Consider the following 11,925-nt stretch of genomic DNA (forward strand, 5'->3'; position numbering starts at 1 on the left):
TATTTACCGGAAAGTATTATTTTTATGATCGTTTGAATTTAAAATTTTTACGGTATTAGATTTTTCACCGGTAAATTAATTTTTTATGATCGTTTGAACTTCTAATTTTTACGGTATTTGATATTCAGTTGTACATTAACGAATTTTCATTAATTGATTTTTGATATTTTGTTGTATTTCCAAAATACTTCTATAAAAAAAAAAAGTTCACTAGAAAGTTATGCTATTTATAGCCATTAGATATTTTTATTTAATTTGATTATTTGTACAAGTATGCTATAGGACGACACAACGTCTCCCCTCAGAATCGTTTTTCGTATGCAATGATTTACCATTGAATTAAAATATAACATAATATATTAATATCCAAACAACATGCTCGACAGTCGAAAAAAAATTGAGCGAGCCATCGGTGACACAATAACAGATCGTAATGGTGAGTTAATATAACACCCATTATATTATGAACAGGGAAGAATAAATCCAGTGGGTAAAAACATATTTTGATAAAATTATCTATTTATAGTTATAACTCATGGGCCATGGCCTATAATATAGGTACACTACTGCACTGTATCTACCGGCTACGAATGTTATAATAAATTAGGATAATTTCAGTTTCTTAAACTGAAGCAAATTTACAGTTGCAACATGTTTTTTTTAAACCAACTGCAATTATTTATTTAAACACATTTAGATGGTATGAACTATGGCAGTGACAATAGTAATTAAATTAGTTAATTTATGTGTTGCCCATTTTTTTATTTATATTATATTTAAGCTAATTCAAATGTCAAAACAAATATTTATTAGTCTGTCTCACTAAAGAAAGGTACCGTTTCACGCATGTAGACTGAGCTATGATCAAGTGCTGGACCATAGAGCACGCTCTACACGCTCTATTTGTACCCCGATGTATCACGACTGACAACGATCAGTTCACGTCATCTCTGTTTATACACCGCTCATATTTACTTGCTACCACGACCGTCGTCGTCGGTGCAGCTAACCAATTGTTATGGTGCAGGTTTGGGGTTACGCAAGAATGACCGTATTTCGTCGAGACGTGACACCTTTCTTTCGTGAGACAGACTATAACTACAATATTAGACATTTTTGGTTAACCAATTAAATTGAGATAAAATATATAACAATAGTGATTAATATTTAAATGTACAACATACTTGTATGTAACATTAATATATTACATGGAAAATGTTTAATTCATCTATTAGTTTACAAAAATATATTCAATAACTTAAGGTGGCTTCCAGAAGCGTAAGAATAAAAAATAAGAAATAGTAAAAAAAAAATAAAACAAAATACTTCATAAGTAAGGTTTGTTACTTATAGAAATAATAATAGTAGAAAAAACAAAACAGTTCTAGCAGTAATGTAAAAACATTTACCTATTATATTAATAATTATTAAAACGTTAGACGTTTTTAAAATTAAACAACAATGTTAGTGACGTACAATTATTTTAATATAACAATATAATTTATTGTAACGAACGTTTTTCATTATTAGATGGTGTAAGAGGTATTGTCATACTAACAGCATCTGGAAACCTTTGATGATAACGCTCCAAACGTAAAAATTTTACAGTTACCAATTTTCCTGAAACAATTAAAACTCATTAGGCCCAAATATTAAACAATTCTAAAATTCTATAATGATAAACTTGTTTAAATATATAACTAAATTGGAAATATATGACATACCATCGTACCAAAACCCATGTAATTGTCTATAAGCTTTTCCTGCTTCAGTAGGAGAGGCACATTTGACATATACACATCCTTCTTGACTGCTACGATCAACTGAAAGATGTAAGACTTCTACAGACTCACACTTTTCGAGAATAGCATCTTTGACACGTAATTCACAATCAACTCCTAACATACTGTGAAATTAAACAAAACATTTGTTACTAATTATTAATTTAACTAGTTATAGAAGTATATATTATTTTTTTAAATTTTTTTACAAACATTCTACTTACGAATCTGGTCCAAACATATGACGTATTTTTAAACAAGAAGTAGGACTTGGCTGAGGAGAGTTCATACTACCATCAGTAGTTTCAAATGCTTGTCCTTGCCAAATTTTTTTTCTAAAATAAAATATTTAATTATTTTTGATAATTTTGTACTTAAAAAATTACATTCACATTATATTATTTCTTTACCATTAATAAAGAAATAACTATTTATAGTTAATTAAAAAAACGAGTGGTTTTTATGGGAGTTAAGGTTTAATGTTATTAAGTATTATTAACTGGGCTATGTAAACCCTGCGTGAGGCTAAGCAAACATTACACGCATTAAAAAAAATTTAAAGTCATCTGTGTAATGAAGTAAATGATGAACATTAATATTCACAGGCGTACTCTTAATGAGTATAAAATCTCCATTTGATAACTATATAAAACAGTTTATTTTTATTTTTGGGGGATATATCTTCACTAAGTCTCCCCTTAGTCGCCTAATTTGCTTTGTAATAATATTAATACAGAATATAACTCACGCTGTGACAGGGGACATAGGTTGAACCCATCTCCATACTTGAAAGTCTTCACCATCAATTTGTTGGATCTCAGATCTTACTCTTGATTCTGATTCAGTGAAATATTGTTCAACTTCAGCCCAAATTTTAGATTTTGCTGGAATAAATAATGCAATGGTATGTTAAAGAAAAAAAAGTAATTTTAGTTACAGTAAAACATGTTTTTATACTTTGTCTCTCATTTGGTGGAATTAATTGATCACGTATATGTATGATAGGTAAGTAACCTTCATTGGGTCGATACTGAGCGTGTTGTTTCAGTAAATCAATTATATTTTCAACTAAGCGATTAACTTCCTGTTTATGTTTTTCACTTTTGGTTGTCATATAGCATATTCCAAAATAAAGGCTTATGAGGGACAATGAAACTAAAAACAATAAAATTAAATATAATAAGAATTAGTTTTTAATTATGTTTAATAATCTAATTTATATGAAGTAAAATATTTTTAATTTATTTACCTATTCCTAGCCACAAAATAAGATAGAACATGTTTGTAAAAATATTTTTAACTGCACACAGAATTGGTAAATTTGGTTGTATATTGATATTAAACGAAGTGTCAAATCCAATTGGCGAATCAGAATAGGTTTTGGCAATACTTTTAAATAATTCAACTAATTCTTCTATTTCCCTGGATGGTAAATTTTCATGGGTTGAAATATATTCAAATATAGTTTGAGCGTCCACACTCGGTTCTATATCTGACGTTTCACATTGATTCTTGATATATTTATCTTGAACTTGGGATACCAAAGAGCTATATAATTTTTGTACTCTTTCTTGTTCTGTCTCACAGTCAAACCCTTGTAGATTTTTTTTGGCACATAAAGAGTTCAAAATACCTGCAATTTAAAAACAACTATGAGTATTGACCCGTAAAAAAATAAATGTACACCATATTTTCTCCAAAAATTTCAAACCTAAAAATAGCTAAAAAAAAAACAGGATTGAAAGAGTATAAAATATAATTTCAGAACTTATTGGTTATAGTGAATAAGTGATTCCTAAGATGTATTTTAATACATAATATGTATCTTAATTTATTATTATTAAATATGAATTACTTTACATTTAGATAGTATTCAAACGATAATAATTTTATGTTAAAATTACAAACTTTTTTTACAAATTACAAAACAAAATTGCACGAAAAGATGATTTTTTTAATTAGCAACACTGAAAATAATTATAACTTTTAAGTTTGTGTTTTTTCCTTTTTTCTTAGCTTTTTTTTAATATAAAAACCATAGTTAACAGTTTTTCTACAAAACCTTAAAATGTGTATAAATGCAGTTTAATTGTGAAATGGAATTACTAGTAAACAATTAAAAGTAATTTATGATAATAATAAAAACAATATTTGTATATTTAATTGTATTTATTATATATTTTTATATATTACCTGGAGGTAACACAACTGTACTCGATTGTATAGAAGTGAAATATAATCCAAAAATTACTACAAAAAAACCAATAAAAAGTAGTATTATATACTGAGTATTTCTTGTATAGCCATTTCCCAGATGCCTTTGCTGTGTTGGTTGAATATATCTCCTATATTATGAAAAATAATAGAATTATTATTATTGTTTTTTAAATATAATTGTTTAACAAACCTTGAATTTTGAGAATAAATTGATGAAACAGGGGATGGAAAATCAAACTGTGAAGTATTTGACACATCAATTTTATCTGCTGATTAAACATAAATAAAACACCATGAATTGATCCATTATTTTTAACATTCACTATTTCTTTATTGTATTCTTAATTTGGTTAAGATGATGTAACACTCATAAAAGTGGTCTCTAAGTTACAAATATTTAAAATAGTAAATTTGTATTCACTATTAAAGGGAAGGACTAGTCTAGTTGGCTTTTTTTTAAATAACCAAGTTAATTTCATATAATAACTAGGCTTCAGGACTTCATGCATTTTATTATAATGGTCCAAAAATTGCTACCCAAGTAAGATACGAATGTCCGTAAGTATGTTTTGAGTTGTTACAATGCTAAAAACACCAAAACCATTTACAATTTAAATTTGTTTTTATTTATAAAATAAGAAATGATATAGGTAACTTACGTGGCCTAATTAATTTATATATATGTAAATTATGAAGGTAAAGTTATTAGTAAATAAGCCATAGGCGTGTCTAGAATTTATTCACAGATGTGGCCAACAAAAATGTCATGGTAGATAATCTATGAAGTCAGTCCCGTAACCAAAACATATCGTATCCACCCAAATCCTTACTCCTTGACACCAGTTTTTTTACGTGAAGTAACCACATTCTCTTGGCAAACAAAGTATAGTCTAGTATTTGAAGTACCTAGTGATGGATAAATTCCATATAATTAAAAGTGAAGGAATATTGCTGGAATTCATAAAAAAAACACAGATAATAAGAATTTTTACTATAAATTAAAAGTAGACTGATGTCCAGCCCTAATTAAGTATGTATTCTGATGCCATGCTTTCATATATTTTTTACGGTATTTCATGGACAAAGGACAAAATATCTTTCCATCGGTATGGAAAATCTGATTCGTCACACCAATTTATAAATCTCTGTTTTACCACATTTGGGTAAACTATTTGAACTAATTGTTTACAACTGCATTAAACGGAGCCTCAATCGTATACTAATCACTGAATAACATGGATTTTGGCCCGGCAAGTCAACCACAACTTGCAGTATTTCTTTTTCTTGATATATTCCCAAGTGTGTAGTATCCGGCTTTAAATCACCATTGTGACAGACTTTTTAAAAGCTTTTGATTCTTTAGACCATAAACTGAGTTTTAAAGAAACTGATGAACTTAAGTACCGGTAACCCACTTCTATCCTGGCTCACTTCTTATTTGATCTAGGCAAATCTCAGTATTTAAAACTTCACAATAACTAACGGGTTTATCAATAGAGGCGCTCGAACTTTGATCGGATATATCGGGAATGTCATTAAAGCCTTATCTGCATAATTGTTGTGGATTGTTCAGTACCGTATGGCAAATCACCATGAACGGTTATAGTGTAGATTAACATGTGCGTATAATTAAATTTTATTACCAAAACCAGTGCTCCGTTAGAGAAACTTTCCGCACATTACGCGATTTTTATCCTCGACACAACCGTCCAGCTGAGTCGACTATTCGACGTTTGGTTGCCAAATTCGAGTCAACTGGTTCAATAAATTATCAGCCAACACCCATACGTCAATGAAATGCAAGATTCATTGAAAACATCGCTGCTGTGCGTGATAGTGTACGGGATAACCCAAGACAGTCAATTCCTCGTCGTTCACAAGAACTTGGTCTTTCTGCGACTTCAACTTGGCGAATTTTGCGTCGAGACTTGGGTCTGCACCCGTATAAAATCCAACTAACACAAGCACTTAAGGTAAACGACCATACGCAACGCCGTGTACTCGCTGATTGGGTTCTAGGGCAGTTAGCAGTTGATCCAAACTTCGCTAAAAAAATCATCTTTAGTGACGAGGCCCATTTTTGGATGAATGGATACGTCAACAAACAAAATTGTCGGATTTGGGATGATACCAATCCACACAAGATACACCAAAACAAAATGCATCCCGAAAAAGTCACTGTTTGGTGCGGGTTTTGGTCTGGCGGAATCATTGGTCCATACTTCTTCCAAAACGAAACAGGCATTACCATAACCGTCAACGGTGAGCGCTACAGATCAATGATCAACAACTTCTTTTTACCAAAACTCGATGATATGGATACTGAGGACATGTGGTTCCAGCAAGATGGTGCTACGTGTCACACAGCGTGTGCAATGATGGACATTCTGCGTGGACGATTTGAGAGCATGGTGATATCACGCAATGGTGACATAAACTGGCCTCCGAGATCGTGCGATTTAACGCCTTTAGACTTTTTTCTCTGGGGCTATCTTAAATCGCAGGTCTATGCAAATAAACCACAAACAATTGATGCCCTCAAAGTCAACATAACCAACGCCATACAGCAAATTCAACCAGATTTATGCGACAAAGTGGTAGAAAATTGGACCTCCCGAATACGTGCCACCAAGCAAAGCCGAGGCGGACATTTGAACGATGTTATATTCCATAAGTAATTGCCATATAACGTTCTTTAAAATAAAATAAAAATTAAGTACATATCTCACACACAACTTGTTTTTTTCACTATGAAACATCGAGCGTCCTTATTGAAAAACCCTTTACTCGAATCTAGTTGAAGTTTTGCCTGGAGTTCTTAAAGGTGGTACTTAAGTCCACTTTATTCTGTCTGTTTATCAATTCAATCTTAAATAAAGTAAAAATTCTATAATATGCTGTTTTTTTTATTACTAAAATCGACTTTCTTCTTGACTGCGCCAAACTAATCAGGCTGAACTTGATATTTTCAATCGATGGGAACTATATAAGCGTTGGCTTAACTTTTAATTTGAATAAATGTCTGATAATGTCTTTCTCGAGGTGTTGATCTCCTCAGATCCGTAATTCACCTCTATACTTTAAATAACAATCTGCTTCAAAGTACTTCCATTGTTCAAGACTTTGGGAAATTTTACATCTCCTCTCTTTCTTTTGAACATCATATCAACTTTACTGTTAATAGAGAGTTGAAAGTGCTTGGATTCATTAAACATAACACCAAAGGTTCAAACACCCTTTGCCTCCATTCATTATATTTTTCAGTCATTAGACCCCTTCTTGAATTAGGTGCGATTGTTTGGCACCCTTTTCTTGCGAAGACCAACTTTGCCTTGAACAAGTACAGAATAAATTTTTAGCACATGCTGCTTTCATACTCAACTTCCGATTGCACAACACGACTACTCCTACATACGTGAAGTTCTCCATGTCCAAACACTATCCTCACTTCGCCTTGAAGCTGACCAAAGAATCATTTTGTCACTTTTAAATGGGTCCCTGGATGTTTCAGTCCTTCTTGAAAAAGTCTGCTTAAGACCCTACCCGCAACCAGCTACCTTTTGTTATCCCCAGTCACACCGTCATACTAGTTAACCTAATGCTCAGAACATTTACCTCCTAACCTTCTAAATTTACTCCATATTCAATATTTTTACATTTGTATATTTTTATTTTATTCATAATTATATTTATAAGATAATTGTTTTGTTTGCACAGTTGTATTAATTAATTAGTTTAGTTTACCCCTTTGTAACTACTGTTAGGTGTATATATTGTAAAATAAATATTTATAACTTTTTTTGCCAAGGTATTTTAAAATAAATTTTTGCTTATTATGATACATATTTTAACAATTTTTAGAGCATAACCAAATAAAGTTTGTTTTTTTTTTAATTTTTTACATTCTCAGGTTTGCGTTTTAAGATTTACTAACAGTTTTTTAAAAATTATTAAATGGTTATAAATTATTTGTTATAATAAAATTGAGGGATTATTATTTATTATTAATAAACTAAAAAATAATATTTTTCAATATTTGTTAAAATGATTTTGGTTTTGTAAACAGTAAATTATATTCTTAGGTTTCGATGTTGAAAAATAAAAAAAAAACTGAAGTCTCCAGCCTTTTTTTCAATGCAATCAGTCTTGAACCATAATATTAATAGTTAAACTATATTCTGTTCAGAATAAAAACGCACCAATCAGCGGACGAAGTCTAGTTCTAGTTTGCACATCCGCCTCACTCGACAGACCATTGCCATTGACACCGCACGCTATGCGGTGCATTCTTGTTCAGAACAGAGTAAGTATAATACTTAAAACTAACAGACTAATAATTGCTTAAACTAGACTGCTCATATTTGGTAACAGTAGAGTTAATGGTAAAGTACATGGGTCAACATTAAAAATAATTATTAAGAGGGTGCTACACCTGTAAGCGTTGTCTGTCTTACAAAAACGCATAACCTAGCAAATTTTAAGTATTATATTTAAAACTGTTATGGTTAATATAGGAGCGAATTGACTTATTATCAAATTTAGAAGTATTAATACTACCTGGTGAACCTCATAGATTTTTTGTAGATTTTAATTTTAAAATGCACAAATAATTTACAATTTTAAAATATTCTTCACTTGCTTTAAAACTAAAAACACTAGGAGGTTCACTAAATAATATTCTTATTTCTAAATTTGATAATTTCCTAAATTAATCATAACAGAGTAAAATAGATTATTCAAAACGAACAATTTGCGGAGACAGCATGCGAGTAAAGCATCCTCCTAAACATATTATTTTAACTCCGCATATTGAAAAGTTTAATGTATCTTAGGAACAAATTTAAATTGATCAGGCTTAATGTATAATTTGATGAATTAGAAACCAATTGGCTTACTTTGGGATTGATTCATCATTTTTTCTTTCCACCTTTGAATAGCTTGATCAGCATAAGGTGTTTCAGTGACAGGATTCGAACGTGGACTTCGAAAGATAGGTTCTCTTGGGGTTAAACTAACATTAGAGTCATAAAGTCTTGGTTTTATTTTTTCAGTCTGTATTTCAGGTAGTTTGTTAGAAAACTTTCTTGTTTCTGCAAAGTATTAAACTATTTTAAAACTATTTTTTATTTAATTAATATTGCTACATTAGCAACAGACCTGTAAACAAATAAGAGTTTTTGTCTTCATCTTCGCTAGCAGAATGATTCCAATTTGATACATTTATCAAGGATATATCGTTTGATTTGGGCGAATCAATTTGGCTTGAATGGCGGCTCTCGAGATCCGCAAGTTTCCTAACCAACAATCTTCTGGTCGAATCGGTGACCGGAGGGACGATGGTGTTGAAGGTCAACAGACGTCGCCGCAATTCTTGATCACTGATGCTCTCACCCATTGCACGACTGTAAATCAAAAACCAATGATTGTTGGTAAATGGACTTTTATATTAGAAAATGTAAGAACCGTTCAGTAAATTTGTGTCATAAATATTGAAGTGGTAAAAATCGGACATAGAGGATGAAGTAGTTAGATTTTCTGCACAATTGTCGTACTCACGGTTTGAGATGAAGAAAGTGAACCACAACAACAACAACAACAACTGTTCTGTCGTCGTCGGCGGTGCCGACGTCGTTTGTTCGGTCAGAGGAGGTTGTTCAAAATCTTCAACGTTATTGGGGCGACCATAACAGCCGGCAGACACGGGCGTTCGATTCCTGCCGTTTGATATTTGGATCGAAATCGGCAGAACGTAGAGCGACAATCAGTTAGGAATTTGGCCGTTTTTATTTTATAACCTACAATGAGATAAATGATAATAGCGTATATTATTATTATGTTTTATTGGACACGAAAATGCCGTTATTTTAATCAGCTTGCTGCGAGTGTAACCTTGATGCGTACGCCGCCGATACCGGAATACCGGATATACAACATAATTACGACCGCATTATGGTGCATACCTGTATATATGTATAATACAATAATTTTATCATTATAGTACAATTATACACATATTGTGTGCCGTCGACGTAGTGCCGCGTGCGTATTATCCACACTGTATACCACTAGATACTATGGTTGCACAACGAGCAATAATATAACGGCGCCAAATGTTCTTATCAAGTTACATATATACATACATAGTATCCATACAAAAAAAGTCGCGTCATACAAGCGCTCCGTAGTGGCTAGGTAACCAGGTTTGGTTAACTTAACCTAGTAGTGGCTGTAGAGGGCGCTAGTAAAACGCGACTTTTTGTCAGAATTGATGAGAACATTCGGCGCCGCCCAGCGCTGTGATCCAATATGGGCCGTCGTGCAGCCATAGTTATATCCGTGCTGTATACGCACGTACAAAGTCGGAGACGCACACTTACGCAGTGTTGCAAGCGTGGATCCCGTGTCGCGCTGTCGGCCGAAGCCAGTGTAGCCATATTATGCGCCACGTCTTTCTCCGACAACACGACTTCCGAATGCGGTAAACAGTTCAGAGTTCTTGTTCAGTTTTAATATCCTAACCCTATATTTTTATTTTTTTGGTTTTTTTCCATATTACACCATACAGCACGGTCTTAGTCTCTTAGAAGATATCTATAAGGCTTATACCGCGGACTAAGATATAATCTTATATAATTATATCTTAGTCCGTGGCTTATACTAAGGTCTATGGTTTTTTCGAAGTTTTTGAAAACTTCTGGATATTTTCTATTTTCACCTCACAAAAGTACCAACTAATTAGATACAATTTGCTATCAAGAACCACTCCTAAAATTAAAAATCGAAGCATTCGACTACTTTTCGTGTATCACAGACAAAAAAAACAATGTAAAATCAAAACATTCATCGCTCGATTGCTCCGTTTAGAATCTAAAATGGGAAGGGGCAGTGGCGCAGGAACTATTTTTCATGAGGGGGGGGGGGGGGGAAACTTAAAACACCTAACTATTATTATATATTTATTTGTGATTTATAACAGAAAACTTTTCTTAATATTTTATTTTTTTAATGTTGGTATAGGTAATATATTATATTATTATAATAAAAGAATTATATAAAAGTATTGATATAATTATAGTATAAACTGGGCTACCTATATAATTTTATTAAAACTTTTTTTGCTTCTTGAAATGCACTTACCCGCAGTCTATTCCTTTCTCAATTTTTTTTTTCATTCATTAGGTAAGCTCTAGCTTCTAGTTAATTGTATTAGGTAAACTGGAAAACATTGAAATGCAGTTATCCCAGGAAGATCTTTTATTAATCATTATAAATTATAATAAACTAATTGTTGTGAGTAGCTGTAAAACTATAAACACTTTAAATTTTCAATCCTTAGCTACAAAAGTTGAACATTTTATAAATTTTTAACTACAAAATAATTATTACATTTTGAATTTGATAAATTTTGTCAAAATTCAAACTTTCAATACTTATAAATAAAAATTGTGCCTATGTATTTTTAATATTTGTCAACTGCTATTGTAACAATATATCAGGAGCCTTGCATTAAATTTTCACGCTTTTCTTCCAACAAATAACATTTTATTGATAATTATAGAAAAAAAAAACTAAGACAATTGAAAACTGACAATGTCCGTAAACAGATCAAAAAGAGTCAAATTATTTTCAAAATTTTATCGTGTATAGAAAATGCTAATAAAAACATTCAGTGAAATTTTCAAGTATCTACAGTCATTCGTTTTTTAATTACAACAAAATAAGAAAATCGTTACACGAGAAATCAAGTGAATATCAAATGTTGTAAAAATACGAATTTCTCACACTCATAAAAATTTAATTTGACTTTCTTGTAGATATTTTTTTTTTTGATAAAGTTAGACAAACTTATGGATAATCTTGTATTACATTTTTAAATTTTAGATTTAAAAAGAAAAATTTTTATGAATTCTCAACTCATAATAATTTG

General features: G+C 31.3%; 1 protein-coding gene across 2 annotated transcripts; it reads right to left on the minus strand.

The window, feature by feature from the left end:
• Window positions 1–1,160: 1,160 nt before the first annotated feature.
• LOC132941337 (inner nuclear membrane protein Man1) lies at window positions 1,161–9,920 on the minus strand. 2 transcript variants are annotated; one of them, XM_061009352.1, is made up of 11 exons: window positions 9,555–9,920; window positions 9,156–9,400; window positions 8,894–9,088; window positions 4,189–4,264; window positions 3,975–4,126; window positions 3,031–3,414; window positions 2,739–2,936; window positions 2,530–2,665; window positions 2,006–2,116; window positions 1,725–1,906; window positions 1,161–1,620 (listed from the first exon to the last, which is right to left on the minus strand). In XM_061009352.1, exons 2-11 carry the CDS (start codon window positions 9,391–9,393, stop codon window positions 1,502–1,504), a joined length of 1,791 nt encoding a protein of 596 aa, XP_060865335.1. In that variant the 5' UTR covers window positions 9,394–9,400; window positions 9,555–9,920; the 3' UTR covers window positions 1,161–1,501. The 2 variants fall into 2 exon arrangements, with proteins under 2 accessions (XP_060865335.1, XP_060865334.1); XM_061009351.1 differs by having other exon boundaries at window positions 4,189–4,267.
• Between the last annotated feature and the right edge of the window lie 2,005 nt (window positions 9,921–11,925).

Source organism: Metopolophium dirhodum, chromosome 3 (assembly GCF_019925205.1).
Source record: "Metopolophium dirhodum isolate CAU chromosome 3, ASM1992520v1, whole genome shotgun sequence".
NCBI lineage: Eukaryota > Metazoa > Arthropoda > Insecta > Hemiptera > Aphididae > Metopolophium > Metopolophium dirhodum.